The sequence below is a fragment of the Phragmites australis genome, chromosome 13 (genome assembly GCF_958298935.1).
Source record: "Phragmites australis chromosome 13, lpPhrAust1.1, whole genome shotgun sequence".
In the NCBI taxonomy this organism is placed as follows: domain Eukaryota; kingdom Viridiplantae; phylum Streptophyta; class Magnoliopsida; order Poales; family Poaceae; genus Phragmites; species Phragmites australis.
In genome coordinates this window covers 11,359,301-11,376,879 of record NC_084933.1, presented here as the reverse complement: position 1 = coordinate 11,376,879, position 17,579 = coordinate 11,359,301, and the positions used below count along the sequence as shown (strand labels likewise).

The 17,579-nt window shown below is 43.5% G+C and overlaps 1 protein-coding gene across 1 annotated transcript; it reads right to left on the bottom strand.

Annotated features, from left to right (window-relative positions):
- Positions 1-12,923: 12,923 nt before the first annotated feature.
- LOC133889107 (probable ribose-5-phosphate isomerase 2) lies at positions 12,924-14,121 on the bottom strand. The gene has a single exon (XM_062329569.1). The coding sequence runs from the start codon at positions 13,954-13,956 to the stop codon at positions 13,186-13,188; it is 771 nt and encodes a 256-aa protein (XP_062185553.1). The 5' UTR covers positions 13,957-14,121; the 3' UTR covers positions 12,924-13,185.
- Positions 14,122-17,579: the final 3,458 nt, after the last annotated feature.

Below are 17,579 nucleotides of genomic sequence, written 5' to 3'. Positions count from 1 at the left end.
CTTACATATTATTTAGAAATTACTAGCTGATAATTATTCTGACAGCACTCAATTTTTGTGTTTGAATCAATAACATTTCTACCTTTACAGGACATAAAATTAGCTCTATGCTCCAGTTCCATTTGGATACACTAGAATAGTACAGTAGTACTTTGAACAAACTGAATAATGCTGTGTTTGCTCCCAAAGTAACTCCACTTCTACTCTGATGAGGAAAATGATAAGTTGGAGTGCTGGTACTCGATGTATACAATGAAAAGGGACAGGTCTGAGAAGAAGATTCTATGGCACATCCTGCTATCTAGCTTATGCATGTGTCGTTCATCTTAAGAAATGTACATGGCAGACATAGATGGTTGATGATTAAATCGTGCTTTGTCATGTTGTCTTCCCACAAAGGAATAACCAAGGATCTTGTCAAGTCGCATGTAGTTTATTGATGACAATGATTGTGGGCTTGTAGAGGTGAATGGCAATCATCCTGTTGTTGAATTGTTCAGTTACCCTGAAGTGAGGGTAACACTGACTTCTCATTCGCTCTGATGTAACTTGATGCCTTCGTGTTATCTGCGGAGCATGTATCATCGTCGCTTGGACTTCAGTTGTAGGGGACGAAGCACCCTTCTCCCAACACATATGTTCACCAGACTGAAGTTACTTCAATCTACAGATAAGAAAACGCTTGTATTGGTGCAGTGTCTTACAGACTGAAGTTACTTGAATCTACTGTCATATCCACAATGTCTTTCATGTCTGGCTGTTCGAGCTACTGATACACTGTTGGAGCAACTGCCTTCCTTTTCCGACCCAAAACCGAGCAGCAACATGAGAAAATTCGTCAGCACTGGTTGTCAAAAAAAAAAAAAAAAAAGAAAAGAAAAAGAGAAGAGGTTATCTGTCACCGCAGCTGCTTGTTCAGTTCAGTGGACTCAGTAGAATTGATGCTGATTGAGCCTGCTCTGATCGGTCTCATCTTGATCAGGATACTGATCGTTTCCTCGCAGACCTTCCTGAGAGGTTATCCACTGTCAGCGCAGCTTAATGACTGATCAACCGAGGACTTTTTTCATAGCAGGATAAACAGGGCCAGGTTCTAACTTCTGATACAAGGATTGAGCTATGATCAAATTGCTTTGATTTAAGTATGCTCCCACAACAAAAACATTCTCCATCGTTTGTTTAAACTGCCTTGCAGCACAAGACATTTAGCTGATCTCATCTCTGAGATTGCCTTTCGTCAAGGTGCCGCCGGAGGGTAACTGGAATTTGATCATCCATAACCTGAGCTGCCGTCGTCTTGTGTTGAGTAATCAATGAGTGAATCACATGAAACTGAATGAATGGCCAGAGGAATTTCAGAAACCTAAGTGTGGAGTCTTGATATGGCTACTGGAATAGGTGCTAATAGATTATGTCGAGTGTTGAAACTAGATAGAATGTTAACGTAATGGAATATTCATCTACCAGAGCATTGAAATTAGAAGGTAAACTTTTGAAAGGCCTGGCTGACCTGGTAATCTTGGAATTTTGGCCATGGTATTGTTCTGACCTCTTTCGAACAATTATTGACTGCGCTGACTATATTTCAATAGCTTAGTTACAGCTTAGGAGATTTCACAAAGGTGCAAATTATACTCTATAAAGGTTAGCTTTGTTCAGTGAGTATTATTTCTTCATCATTTGCAGATTGTACTCTTTAAAGCTGATGTGCATGGACTGCCTCAACACAAGGAATTTACTTCGAAGGAAACATTGCACTCAACCCAAATTATAATTGTGTCCTCTGTAGAGCAAATAGTTGCTCTTTTGGTAGAAGATGCTGACAAAATCTAGGTCCAATTAAGCTCAATCGAATCTTTCTTCAACAACTTAATGCTAAGCTCGCAATCTTTTCGTGGAAATCTTCGTCGTCTGGATCTTCGAGGATGAACAACCTACTCATTGCCTTTGGTTGATGAAGTTTAAGGAGGAAGTATCCTTGCATTTACATAAGCTTAACTTTGATTGTAGATCCCTGTATTTTTCTCATGGCTTGATTCTACCACTTAGGCCTACTTTGGAACAAAGGAAAAATGGAAGAATTTCATAAGATTTGAATCATACATGAAAATTCCTATGGAGCCTTTTGGAACAAAGGATTGAACATCTAGAATTCTATGAAATTTCTATGGAATGGCTTGTTCCATAGGAATTCTAGAGGATTTCTAACATGAGGTCCAACCTCTTGGAAAATTCCTTTGTATCTGATTCCTATGTTTTTCTTTGGCTCCATCCAAATGGTCATTCATGCAATTTTTCTATGTTTTTCATTCCATAGGATTCGAGGTGCTAGGGCACTCTAATCCTACATTTTCCTTATTCCTGTATCTTTGGAATCTTGCGTTCCAAAAAGACCCTTAATTGCTTTCTCTCTCTCTTCCTTCCTTTCTCTTTGAGGCATGTATGCATCTTTGGGTGTCTTTGTATATATGTTTTGTACAGTTCATTTTTTAAATAAAATCCCCATGGGGATCTTTCCAACAGTTCCTCATAAAAAAAAAGAATAAGCAAATATGTTCAAATGGCATGTTGGGTTCAGTCGAAACTCGAAAGAGATGTCCTATGTGTGCCCAATCGGACTGGTTTTGATAGAGGGCAAAAGACAATTTCACCATTTGCAAAAAATAAAAGAAGAAAACGGGGAACAAGAATGGAGAATTGAATCAATAAATTTTAATCGTATCATTTAGGGCCATTTTGAACTTAGGATTTGGAGAACAATTTTGTATGATTTGAATTCTATAGGTATTTCTGTATTCTGGAACCAAGGATTGAACATGCTAACAGAATCCTAGAAAGTTCCTAAGAATGTTTCAATATAAATTTCGGAAGAAATATAACATGAGGACCAACATAATGAAAACTTTCATTTGTGTCCTCATATTCTTGTGTTCTTTCTGCGCTCCGTCCAAACGATCATTCATGTAGATCTTATATGTTGTTTACAAAGAGGATCTTGAAGGTACGCACTTGTTTGTACTAAACATATATTTACAATATAGAACAGTACAAATTCCACTAACACAAGATTTGCATAACACAAGTTAGTGGGATTCAAAACATCTACTGTATAGTTACAGATTATACCCCTACTACTGAAAAGTCCACCATCTCGGTGACTACCTTTAATGTGTTATCAATATAATTTGAGATCTACACTATGTAATTCAAGTATCAACAGCGTCCTATAGAACCACAACAAGATCACAACAAGAACCACTTTATAATTTTTACACTATTACAATATTATCATGATCCTTTAATTTACCCAAAGAGTAAATTCATTCGATCATTGGTCAATCTGTAGGACAAAATGTCCAATATCGAGTTTAAAAGACTCGAGTTAGATGGTAAAAACTATCTAACATGGGCAATAGATATGAAGATAAGTCTATTGTCCCGTGGACTCATAATGACGATTAATCCTCCTCAAGAGGGAGATTTGCCACTTCAAAATCAAATCAAGTATGTGGCTTTATACTACATAAGGCACCATTTACATCCAGATTGAAAATCTAAATACTTGATAGATGAAAATCCACATGACCTATGGAACTCACTCAAAGAGCGATATGAACAGCAAAAGGCAGTAATACTACCTGAAGCACAATGCACTTATGTTATATTTCTTTAACATTCACCTCCAGGACTTTAAGTCTATTGGAGAATACAACCATGTTATTCACAAGATCTTCTCTAGATTGCTATTTTGTGACAAAGCTCTCACAGATGCAGAGAAAATTGAAAAAACTTTTGTCTACAATGCTTTTTGCTCATAGGGTATTGCAACAACAATACTGTGCTAGGAACTATCAACACTATTCTGAATTAATTCATACTTTACTTCAGACTGAAAAGCATGATGAACTTCTTTTGAAGAATATCACCAGCGTCCTACAAACACTGCCCCTTTACCTGAAGTAAACTCTAATATTTAGAATACTAAGAGGTCCGACGGCAACAAACACCGCCCAAAGAACTTCATAGGCAAGAAGAACCACAACAAGAAGCAAAAATTCCATAAAAACAACAAGGGGAAGGACATTTTCAAGAACAACAAAGACAAATCTGACATTTATCGTAAATGTGGTTGCTATAGCCATACAACTAGGAAATGCCGCATCCCAAAACATTTGGTTGATCTCCTAAAATCCGCCAGACAAAGCCGATCATCTCAAGGCGAAAGATATAAAGCTCATTTTAATCTTCAACCTGACACCACCAGGACAGCAAGTTGTTCCTAAAGGATTCATCCAAAACCGAACAACGACATCACTCTGCAGCAGCAAAAGGACCTTAAGAGCATAGATAATTGTGAGGAACCATCCAAACAGTATTCTAATTAATCACTAAGTCGATCACTCACACGATCATGACTTAAACGATTAAGCAGAATACCGATCCCGGTAGTCCCGACACGTGTTTTGAGCCTAAGGATCGGAACACATGCCTTCCAACATGTACATCACAACATAGCTTAATAAAGAGCAAGTAATAAACATTTATATTATAAGTATTAAGTATGCAACTGATTTCAACAATTTAAAACAAAAGCGAGTTAGGAGGAGACAAAACTCTTCAACTCCTAACCACAAAAGAACTACATAAGGGAAAGTTAAACTTATAAACAACAAAAGAGAATGGCGTCGTATGCCCTTAGATACCGTCTCAAAAATACCACTTTCAGAGTAGGATGCACTACTCTTGCCCGCCACCAAGATCGGCAGGCACGAAGTAGCCAAAAATAGCCTCTTCCTCAACAGTAGGAGTACCTGAAAGCGCAGGTGTCGGTGAATCAGGAACCGGGGGTCCCCAAACCTCGAGGCCAGGCCAGCAATCCGCCACGTGGCACCATCCCGCGGAGTCTCCTCCGCAAGGTAAAAAAGATTAAGTCCCAGGAGAGGGCGCTTGGGGCCACAGTCAGTGGTCCCCGAGTACCCAAGTTCCCCGATGATCTGCGAAGTCTAAGTGCCGAGAAGAAAGTGCTCGGGGAGGTATACGGTGACCCTCGAGCACCCAAGTCCCCCAACGACCAAGAAAACTAAGTACCGGGAGAAGTGTGCCCGGGGCCGCGGGTGATGGCCCCTTGGGCACCCAAGTACCCCGATGACCCACTGAAGGAAGTTCCGGGAGAGAGTGCTCGGGGTTGCGGGCAGCGGCCCCTGAGCACTCGGTCCCCCGAAGGTTCATACAAGTGTGCCCGGGAGAGAGTGCTCGGCGAGGTGAACAGTACCCCCGAGCACTCGGTTCCCCGAGGATCAAGAAAGGGCATTCTCGGGAGAGAGTGCTCGGGGAGGTGAACAGTGACCCCCGAGCACTCGGTTCCCCGACGCCTCAGAAAGCCCCCTGATAGTGGTCCCCACAGGGGCCCACTGATGAGGTGTCAGCCAGTCAAAGGCCCGAAGCCGCATTTAAGAGTGTGCGTGGCCTGTCACCTCCAACTGCTCCCGCCACGCTCGGTGTCAGTTCCTGCCACATTCTGGCAGAAGGGCGTGGGGTCATTAAATGCATGGGTCCCATCCCGTGCCATCCGACCCGTCTCGGGATAACGTCGTGAGAGCCGAGGTGTTCCGTCTGCCGCGCTGCTGTGGCAAGAGAACAAGACAGGGCGGGCACGCCGGGCCGCTCTGCGGCTGCCCGGTGGGCCCTCTCCACGGCGCCTGTTGCCAATGCATTTATGGTGACGGATGACCGGGCGTGGGGCGCATTTTCCACCCCCGGTCACTTCGCACAAAGGCTATGATGACGCCCTTTCCATTTATGGTGCCTTGGAATTCGTGCCCTCCCGTTCGGGGCACGCTACTGCCGGCGGGTATTTAAAGCAGCCGGTAGCACGGACAAAGACAAGCTTGGAAAGACGCTAAAAATCCCAGAGGAAGTAAGTAGCGAAGAGAAGAGGAGATCGAGAGCACCCAAGGCCAACAGATACACGCAGACCGAAGAACAAGGAGCATCGGGCTCTAGGATAGACAAATATTCTTGTAACCAGCAACATCCTTGAGGGACATTCTCAGGGCATTTATAGTATCCATACAGGAGTAGGGTGTTACACCTCCGTGCGGCCCGAACCTGTCTAAACACCAGCGCATTTACTTTGTTCCGCACTAGATCGTTCCACCCCGCCGGCCATCGCATTTATACCTATTTATTTCTCCGGCGAACATATTCAGGATCATCCCCCCGGCCGAATCTCTAAAAAGGGGTCCCTCAGGATCACTGCGACAGGAGTTAACCCTCCGACAGCAGGTATGAGTACAAAGGTACTCACAAGACTTAAACCATATAGAGCACATATACATAGCTCGACTCCAAGGATTATGCATTGATCATTAGTAAGGATGAGCCACATGTTAGGTAAAACATATGCACTAAGCATCCTAGATATATGTGTGAGCGACTGAAATGTAACCAAAATATATGAAAACTACCCTACAACTAACAACTGAACAAGTGTAACTGTAACCAACATGTATATTAATAAGTAACAAGAACCAACATCACCATCTCCCACATACCGAACCACAAACTATACCCTAAACTCTACGGCCGATGCAAATGGACAGAAGCATGCTCATAACCGAGAGCGTGACAGTTCGAACTATTTATACACACTACAGGGGGATACTCTGGACCCATACGACACGAGGACCATTCGACTTGTGCCACCGGTCAAAGTGCACACAACGGCTACTCGTGACAACTGTCCTAACCGGCCCCAACTGTTTGGATAATGCATCGCTCGGTGCAGCGGTACTAGAACTACTCCCAAAGCAAACTAGTACTGATACAAGCCCGCCTGCTCACACCATCGATGTCCACGCCCAAAAAGCCATAGCTGTGAAGGTATTCGGGTCATCTTACCATTAGATAGGCATGTGGTGAGTAAGGTAAGTGCTAAAGCCAACAACACTGATGATCGGTGTTTAACCAGCGCAAAGCGGTCTACGGTGTTCGGTTTCCTCTACCGGCCTACCCAGGGGAACTCCACATCTGTGCAGGACAAAACACCTCCTAGCACCGCCCACACCTCATCTCATACTCACCACTTATACAACCATCTCAACCTCAACAAGTGTATGTAATTATAAGAAGGTCCTATGCTCGCGAACAACGGGATGCACCGTCGTTCGACTTCTACCGAATGACCTAAGCATGGCTAAGCATATAAGTCGAACTCATACCTAGATATTGACAACATCTCAAGGCTATAAGGAATGTAAATACACAAGTATTCACAGTAGAAGAATGCAATCGGCATAGGTTCTACCTATTGGTACCCGACACTGACTCACTAAACATGCATACATACATAAGCATATTTCATCAATTTAGACTTATCCAATTACACAAGATGGATCAATATGCTTAGTTGCTTGTCTTGATGCACTGGCTCAGATAGGTGGGACGCATCGAGATAGCCCTGAGCCTCTAGGATCGACGGATCGGCGTGCTCTATGAAACATAACGCGTGCAATGATAAGCATGAATTAAATGCAACAATGTATGCCACAAGACGTATATGAAGAAATATCCAAAAATGCCACATAATGCAGGGAAACAATTTTCCTAGATAGAACAAGTCATAAGGAGACTAGCGAAATTGGATTCATCAATTTTGGAATCGCAAAGAACCAATGGTGAATTAATGAAACCTTAACATAATTAATTTATCTAAGAAAGTTAATTAAATCTTTCATGGATGGGGAAATTTTTAATAGGTAGATTAGGTTATTATGAAACCAACAAAATTGGTTTCATAATTTTTGGAGCTACGGAGAATTTATTATGAATTTTACAACTTTCGGACCGCCTGCGGAAGTTCCGGACTTTTGCGGAAGATCCGCAAATTTTTGCAGAAGTTCCAGACTACGGAACCTCCGAAAAATTGTTCGGAACTTCCGGATTGTCCAGAAAAGCTCCATTTTGGAGGAAAAATTTGCCAAATCAATTTGCAATCCTCTCCAATCTAAGGGGAACATGTTTAAGATGATTTATGCAGTCTAGAATTCACTCATCAACTTAGCAACTCGATTCCTAACTCAAATCTCATATAAATCCTCTTTTTGGTCAAAACTTCAAAACTCATGAACTTTGCTCCAATTCAAAATCGACCACCTAAATCACGAATTCATGCCATGGGAAGCCTAAGGGACTTATCCAAGATGCTTGTGGAGTTGGGTGGCCGCCGGGGAATGGAGGAAACACTCGGGAGATGAAGAATTCCGATGTTCTTCATGTTTCAACCCTAATAACTAAAAATCATCAAAATCGGCTTGAATCCTTCGGGAAAACGAAAATGAATTGGATAGATGAGCAGCTCACGAGCTAGAGAATGCAATTGTACCATATGCATACCTTGGCCTTGCTCCTAGAGAGAGAAATCCAAGGAAGAGTGAGAGAGCTAGAGAGGGGAGTGAGAGGGAGGGGGTGAGCTGCAGCTGCAAGGTGGGGCGTGAGGAGTGAGGGAGGAGAGAAAGAGCAGGTGGGGGTGCCCACTTGAGTGGTTGACCCACATGTGGGGTTCACGTTTTAGAGAAAATGGTCCATTTTGACTGTGAATTTCATTCTTTTCCCTCTCGGATTTCTTTTCTCTCATCCAATTGATTTTTAACGAAGTGCATTAGTATTCCCAATTAGAATTACGCAAAATTAAACATAATGCTTAAAAAGCATAATTATGTTTAATTACGTGATTAAGGATTTGGGGTGTGACAACAATATGCTCGTTGAATTTGTTTCTAACGACTTATTTGGAGACCTCAATTAGGCTCCCAATCAATTAGATATTGTTATATCTATGCCATACATAGTATTGTAATAGTTTGTTGTCATCTTATATTATATTGTATAACGTATCAGCACATTGATACTCAATAAAGTTGTATGTTTTTTATATATATCTATGAAGAATTTTATTTTAAATTCTCCATTTCTATATATAGTTATCTACAGGGAAAAATCCGATGGAAGAGGAGATGTGCTTAGTGGATAGCTATGCCACTAACTCTATACTAAGGGAGACTAAATATTTCCAAACTCTGAAAAGAGCCCAGGAAATGTTTTGACAATCATAGGATGCGATGCAATGATTGTTAGCTCTGGTCGCGCCATAATTACTCTCCCTATGGGTACTCAAATTACAATCGACGATGCACTTTTGTATCCAGATTCAACACGTACCCTACTAAGTTATACAGATATCCGTCAAAATAGTTTCCATATTAAAACCCATGATGACAACAAAGAGGAATATCTCCTCATTACCAAAAATAACGGATATACCAAACAAATACTAGAGAAAATTCCCTCTTTACCTTCAAGATTGTACTATACATACATCAAACCCGTACGACATGTTGCGTATAAGGTAATTTTTCAAAATGTTGACACATTCCAAATATGGCATGATTGCTTGGTCATCCTGGTGTCAGGATGATGTGAAAATTATCAGCAATTTAATTGGTCATGGCATAAATACTGCTAAATTCCCACAATCTTCGGATTTTGTGTGCACCACATATGCCACAGGGAAATTGATTTTAAAACCCTCTTATCTTCAAATCCGAGCTGAATCACTCAAATTCCTTGAACGCATTCAAAAAGATATATGTGGTCATATCCAAACATTAACTGGACCATTCAGGTACTTCATGGTTTTCATTGATGCATCTACATGATGGTCACATGTGTGTCTTTTGTCCACACGAAACCGTGCTTTTGCCAAAATAATTGCACAAATTATTAAATTGTGAGAACATTATCCTGAACATAGGATACAATCCATTCGAATGGACAATGCGGCTGAATTCACCTCACGTGCCTTCAATGATTATTATATAGCTCTAAAAATTCAAGTCCAGCATTTAGTACCATATGTCCATACTCAAAATGGTTTGGCCGAATCCCTCATCAAAAGAGTCAAGCTCATTGCACAACCATTATTACATAATTGCAACCTACCGACTTCATGTTGGGGTTATACAGTCTTACACGCTACTGACTTAATTCAATTACGACCAACTGCATATCATACTGCTTTCCCACTGTAGTTAGTATGTGAAAATCCTCCAAGCATTTCCCATTTGCTGTATACGTACCGATCTCACCACTGCAGCGTACATCAATGGACCTACACAGGAAATTGAGGATCTACGTGGGGTATCACTCTCCATCGATCATAAAATACCTAGAGCCCCTCACAGGGGACCTATTTACAGCCTGGTACGCTGACTGTATATTTGATGAGTAGCATTTCCCGGCATTAGGGGAGATTTCAAGTAACAAAAAAAATACCAGGAAATCAATTGGAATGCCTCAGACATTTCCTCCTCAGATCCACGTACTCAAAAATATTACAAATAATCTACCAGATACATTTGCTGATAACAAAGGTGTCACTAAATCCTATATTTCTGCTATGAATGTGCCGGAAAGAGTGGAGTTACCAAACAAAACCACTCAACTCCCAAATCAAAATAAGAGGGGGAGAAGTACGATCACAAAGGATAAAACTTATTGCAAGCTACCGCGGAAACAAAAGAATCTTTCCTCTAAAATAGTAAATGCAAATCAACGTCAAGTTGAAAGACACCTAAAGCCTATGGATAATATACATCCAGTGGATGTTCAACATTCACATCCCAGCATAACTGTGCACACAAATACTAATGCTGGGACATCGGAACACCCAGACTCTATTGTAATAGGAAAGCACGATGAGTCAGAAACGGTAGATGAAATTTTTATAAATTATACTGATTCTGGAGAATCATTTGATAGAAAGACTACAATTATCGACACAGACTTCTCCTCAAAGATTGCAAATGACCTTCTCAATGATCCAGATCCCAAGACCATGGCAGAGTGGAGCAAGCGCTCAGACTGGACACAATGGAAGGATGCAATCCAGATAGAATTGAACTCGCTCTCCAAAAAAGAGGTATTCACATCAGTAATACCTACTCCTCGTAACATCTTCCCTATGGGATACAAGTGGGTTTCATCCGCAAACAGAATGAAAATAACGAGGTGGTGAGATATAAAGCAAGGCTTGTAGCACAAGGGTTCACGCAGAGACCCGACGTTGATTTCAATGAAACTTATTCTCCAGTGATGAATGGAATCACGTTCCGATATCTAATTTCATTGGTAGTACAAAATCATCTATCTATGCAGTTGATGGATGTAGTGATCGCATACCTATATTTCATTGGTAGTACAAAATCATTTTCTCCTTATATATTTTTCATTGGGTTTTAAAGGAGTTTTAATGGTATATCAACATATAACATACAATTTCTTCTCATATTTATCCCGCAGGGTTTTAGAGTAGTTTTCAACAAAAAGTTTACATAGAAGATAATTGATCAAGGAGAGTGTTACGAACTGACATCCTTTGGAATTGTAAACATGTGATCAATTAGCTAAATAACTGCCATAAGTACTGAATGAATATGTTTATATTCTTTGAACATGTGTATATATATATATATATATGTAAACTCATCGATCACTAAATAAATCCTGATTCTCCCAATCTCTCTATCTACTGTCTACTCAAAACAGTAAACCTTAAAGTGCAGCGTGGGAGGTAAAATCGTGCAATTTCCTATAAATCAAGAAAAAGTACACGAGGCAGCCTAGGGTTTTATCCTTCTCCTTCCCTTTGCCAGGCCGCCTCGAGGGTCCCATACGGTCATGGGCATCATGATTCGTGCCACTAATTAGCCCTCGACAGCGGTTGCTTTCACGGCAGCAGGAAACGAGCTTTTCGCAGAAAAAGCCCCCGTGACCACCGGCAGCGATGGTGTGCTTTGTCATCTGCTTACTGCTCTGCTTTGTTCCACGCGGACTCGTAAGCTAGGTCAAAGGAATAATGCGTGCAGGTATGAATCAGAGCTTATTTTCCTGTGCTTAATTATATTTCCATGGAACGACTATGTGTTAATGTCCCGGTTAACGAAGTGAATTTTGTGCATTCAGAAATCAATCCTGTGATTAGAAACAACTGCACAAATGTTTCGAGAACGCAAACTACAAAACGTTACGACAATGATACTAAAAAATCATTCCGAAAACATCTACAAAATATCCACCAGCTATAAATTATCCTAGAAATCGACTCAGAAATCCTGGAAATAGCCTGCCCCTACTGGGAGGGCGACCTCGAAAGAGCAAGTTGCGGATGTCGCAATCCATCCATCCACATGGCGAGCAAGATGTTTTAGGTAGGTCTAAAGATGACCGGACGAGGTCCAACTGATTATCAATTTTTTTATAACACCGCGTCACTGCTTGGTTGCTTCCTCCTTGCCTGGGTGCAAACGTTTAAAACAAAGATAATGCGTGTGTTTTGTAGGAATCTTCTCTCGCCCATCATTTCTTGCTTTTCTTTTTCCAATACAATAACCTCAGAGTTTAGGGGGAAAAAAACAAGGACGCTCAAGGAAAACAAACATCTGCTGTCATCGGATATTTCATCTTGTACAAAATATCCGCGAAATAAATTCGCACCTTCCAACGAGACCTTCGATTCAATTGGACACCAATCAAACATCAGGGGAAAGGAAATAATCTGCCGTAAACTTTTCCATCCTCAATCCAAAATGTTATTAGCCCCAACTAGAGATCACATTCGCTAGACGACAACTAGACGTTAGTTAAGAGCTTGGCGTCCAGTTAGTGACAAGGTGATGTTTGTCTACGACTACGCCTGGCATATAGGTGAACATTGGTGCCAACATGACAGGACTGTGGCCAATCCATTCTCTCAATTCGATGGATGGACACAATAAACTGGTTCATGTTCACCGCATCACTAGATACACAGAAAGCGACGGCTGATACGCGCAAAATGTGAGGTCAAGAACACGGCGAGCGACGAACAAAATTGACTCTGGATAGTGGATAATGCCATAGAACAATTCCAAAACTTATTCGCTTCATCGCGTTACATCCGGCACTATCTCGTCATTACCCAAGAGCAAGAAGGGAGCATGGTAGTAGTAATAACATACTGCAAGCGAACAACTTGATCGCCGAGCCGAGCTGAGCTGGTTTCCTCTGCTTTTCTTTTTCTTCGCTGAAATGTTATCTTGCATGCTTATTACCGTCGGTGGTGGCATCGTCTCCGCCGCCGCCGGTCGCTTACTTGTTCTTCTCGATGACTGCGACGGTGCCGTCCTTGTTGGCGACGATGACGGTGGTGGCCATGCCGAGGAACATGCCGTGCTCGACGACGCCGGTGATCCGGAGGAGGCAGTCGCTGATGTCGCGCAGGTCGCCGCGGATGCCGTTCTCGAAGAACATCTCCACGATGTAGTTGCCGTTGTCCGTCACGAACGGCACCTCCTCGGCTTCCTTCTTGACCGTCCTAAGCCTCGCGTGGAAGCCTGGCAATCCGTCGAACACCTTGCGTATGAGTCCCAGCGTGTGGGCGGCGCCGAAGGGGACGACCTCAACGGGGACGGAGCCCGTGCACCCGAGCCTGGGCACGAGCTTGGACTCGTCGACGATGACGACGAACTTGTCCCCGGCGCCCTCGATCATCTTCTCGCGGAGGAGCGACCCCCCGCGGCCCTTGACGAGGTTGAGGTCCGGGTCAACCTCGTCGGCGCCGTCGATGGAGAGGCAGATCTTGGCGCCCGTCCCGGCGTCGAGGGGCAGCAGCGGGATCCCCACGCGGGCCGCGTGGAGCTCCGTCTTGAGGGAGGTGGGCACGCCGGCGACGCCCGCGAGGGCGCCCGAGCGGAGGAGGTCGCCGAGGCGGTCGAGCGCGTGCGCGGCCGTGGAGCCCGTGCCGAGGCCGAGCGTCATGCCGGGCTCCACCAGGTCCACCGCGCGGTGCGCCGCCACGCGCTTGAGGTCCTCCTGCGTGAGCTTCTGGGATGGCGGCGGCGAGGCGGCTGCGCTGCCCATGGAAGGGTTGCGGTTTTCGCCGGGTGCGTGGGGACTGGGAATGGGAGGTGGGGGTGAATTTGGGAATTTGATTTCTGAGGATGCGGAGGGAGATATTTTAGGAATGGGAGGCGGGAAAGGTGAGGCGGGGAGGGATGGAGAATCGGCGGGGGAACATTTAAAGGCATCGGAATGCGTGAAGGAAGCGATAATACGGCTCTCGCAGGAGCAGCTAAAATTACAGATCGGGAACGATTTCTTGAAACCTAGCTCGGGTTAGGTTAGGTAACGCCTCGTCTCTGTACTAGGAATAGTATATTTTTTTTAAATGCTACAGCTCAGTGCTTGTTAATCGACGAATTTTAGCCGTCGGAGAGAGATCCGACGATCACTAGATCTTTATCTTCCTCTAGGCGGCTTTTCCGGTGTTCCTGCTCCCGATATTTGTTCATTTCTACCGTCAAAAAATTTGCTGAACTAGATATTGAAAATTATTTGTTGGGATCTTAATTATAAGACAGTGAATAGTAGGCTAGTAACAATGAGTGTAATGAGTATTACTTGACATTATATCAGTTAGGTCGGGGTATTTATAGCTATACCTCAATAACCTTAATCATTATTATATCTGTGTTCTTTATTTACAGTAATATTCTATTTGACACTACAAATAATCTTGGAATATTTTTGGATATTATAGTCAATGTACACTTATAAAGCTCTGATTTAATTGAGCTCAACACGTATCCCGAGGGACCCACATCGAGTCTCCCTTCGGGGCTACTAACGAATTTCTTCAAGTCGTCTTCCCACTAGATTCTCGAGGTCAATCTTCATTCTCTTGCCAAATGTCTTTTCGTTGCATCCCTTAGTCCTCCAGGCTTTGTTGTATCCCCTTATCCTGTGGGCTTCGATCTCCGCTCTTCGTCTGAGCTTTGGCCTTTGCCTTCCGCCCTTTGGTGTTCCTCTCTTCATATGCTCCCTTCAGGATCATCTCTTGCATCGTAGGCCTTCAGTCCTCCGTCATATACCATTTGGTCTTATCCCTGCAAAGTATAGTAAAAACATCTCTATCGCGATATTAGTATTGCTACTTTGCCTTTAGGGTTGGCTGATGTGGCCAAAGTCAACAAATAGGGATCAACATGGTACCACTCCCCCAACAGTGGCCCATTCGCAGTTTAGGTCCAACTGGGGGGGGGGGGGGGGGCGAAGTCGAGAATCTTTAGTCAATAGGGTGGTAGCCCTTTCTATAAGCCCCTTTCGACCAACCAAAGTCAACCGCAAAATCAACAGAGTTAACATATGGTTCAGGAGAAATAGATATATATAAACAAGATGTAAATTTCTGTTTATCACATGATGAAACCAAAATATACCCGTAACACCTATACAAAATAACTAGTTATCACCCTTGGGCGAGACACACTACTTGAAGCTCGGCACGAACCAAGTGCCCGGCACCCATTTAGAAATTACAGGGACACGCTTGGCGATGGTCAAAGCCTGCGTTGTGATGTCCCATCGCCACATGTAGTATTCTGCTCCACCATGGTGGTCTTGCTAGCCAAGAAAGTGGATGTAGTCCTTGTGAAAATCCGAGAAGTCCTTGTCTTCCGGGAGCACATACCATGTGTCATCCCAACTCTATAAGATAATCTTGCCGTGCAGCTCCAAAGCCTGGTGCCAGCCCACGCTTGCCGAGATGTTAAAAAACCTTGCACCTCATAATGGAGCTTCCCTTGCAAGGAAAAGAGTATAGCTCTGAAGACATTTGCTGTTACATTTTGCATAAAAAGTAAAGACATCCTAGCCAAACCTATCTACCAAAGAAAATAAACGAAGGGTGGTCCTCAGACATAGTATCTACGGAGCGAATCCACATTCCATGTGAGACAATGCTTTGCATTTGATGCTAGCCAAACTATATGACCCTGGTCTTTGGGACTCCATCACAATGAAAGGGCAACCTCACTTGGACCGGAGCTTCTTAACTGCTTCATGATTTAGCTTTCGCTGGGGCACAAGATCTCTAAACTGGTATGTGTTTCTCCCGACCTTCTTGTTTACCCATCGCCTTGTCTTTTCTTTGTACTTCGCAAGGTTTGCCACCGCTACCAAGTGAGTCTCCTCTGTAAGGTCCTTCGATGGTGCCTCATCCTTGGAGTTAGCAGAGAGAACCTGCAAAGACTTAGTTCTAGCCTCTTCTGGCATCATGGCTTCGTCTCCAAATAATAAACAGAAGGGTGTAAAACCCATAAGCTGAGTGACTATTATGCAGATGGACCATAACACCTTCAGCAATTCCTCCACCCACTTGCCCTTCAGTAGTCCTACTAGCCGCTTGGCTATTGCAGTTAAGATACCTCTATTGGCTCTTTCAACTACTCTGTTAGACTGTGGATGGCCAACTAATGCAAAGCACAACTTCATCTCTAACCCTTCGCAAAAGTTTGTAAACAGTGTGGAGTCAAACTGTGTTCTATTGTCGAGGGTTACCTCTTAAGGCACTCCGAATTGGCATATTATGGACTGCCAAAAGAAACATTGGATGTTCTTTGCTATAATCTGAGCAACCGGTGCAACTTCAGGTCACTTAGAGAAATAGTCTACCTCCACCACTGCATACCAAAGGTCCCCTGGCGCCTGTGGGAATGGGCCAATGATGTCAATGCTCCATCGCGCTAATGGCCACATTGAAGGGATGGGTTGTAACGCGTACTATCGAATGTGTGATTGCCTTTCCATCTGTTGGCACCCATGGCATGATCGAACCAATTCCTCCACGTCTGAGGCCGTTGTGGGCCAGTAGAAACATTGTTGTAACACCTTTGCCACAAGAGCTCTCAAGCCCGCATGAGATCCGCATAGCCTGTGATGCATCTATCTGAGCAACTCATTGCCTTCTTGGCGGTGGGATCATCTGAGTCAATGATTGTGGGCCAGAGTGGCAAATAAACAAAGCCACTTCTTGGCGATGGCATTTACACGCACAAGTGTTACTATTTTTTATGGTTTTATTTGTAGGCGTGTGACAGGGACTCACTAGTTACTATGTAGTCACTGTTTAAAGAAATTGTTGGACTTTTTTTTGTCCTTGTTTTCAAAATAGGTAAAGTCTAAATTCTGAGCGTGCGGGCGTCCGCGCTCCTACCCACACGCCTTGGCAGCCATATGATGATAGGTGCTGATGATTGAAGGATCGTTATGAGCATGTAGAGTAAACACCACTAGTCAAATTGAATTTGAGCATTCTCCATCACATGTGAAGCAACCAGACATGAGGCCCACAACCCATTCACCTTTGTCACCCATCCTTATCCTCTACTTCCTTTGCTTTTGACCATTCCTCACGTCTCTCTCTCTCTCACACACACGCGCACACGCATGGGGAGCTGGGAAAGTGATGTTGCGGAGGAGGAGATGAGGAAGATGGTGTAGAGGTGTCTGAGCAATGAAGCGCCACCTAAGAGAGAGAGAGCACGACGGTTAGTTGAGAGAGGAACGACATCACAGTGAGTTGCACGAGGAACGACATGTCAGCAAGTTGTAATGCGAGGATGGAGAGCAATGCAGAGATGGACGTCCAGGGACGGTGGAGACCAAGGAGAAGGCGGTGCTCGTCGTGAGCATCTGGAGGCACT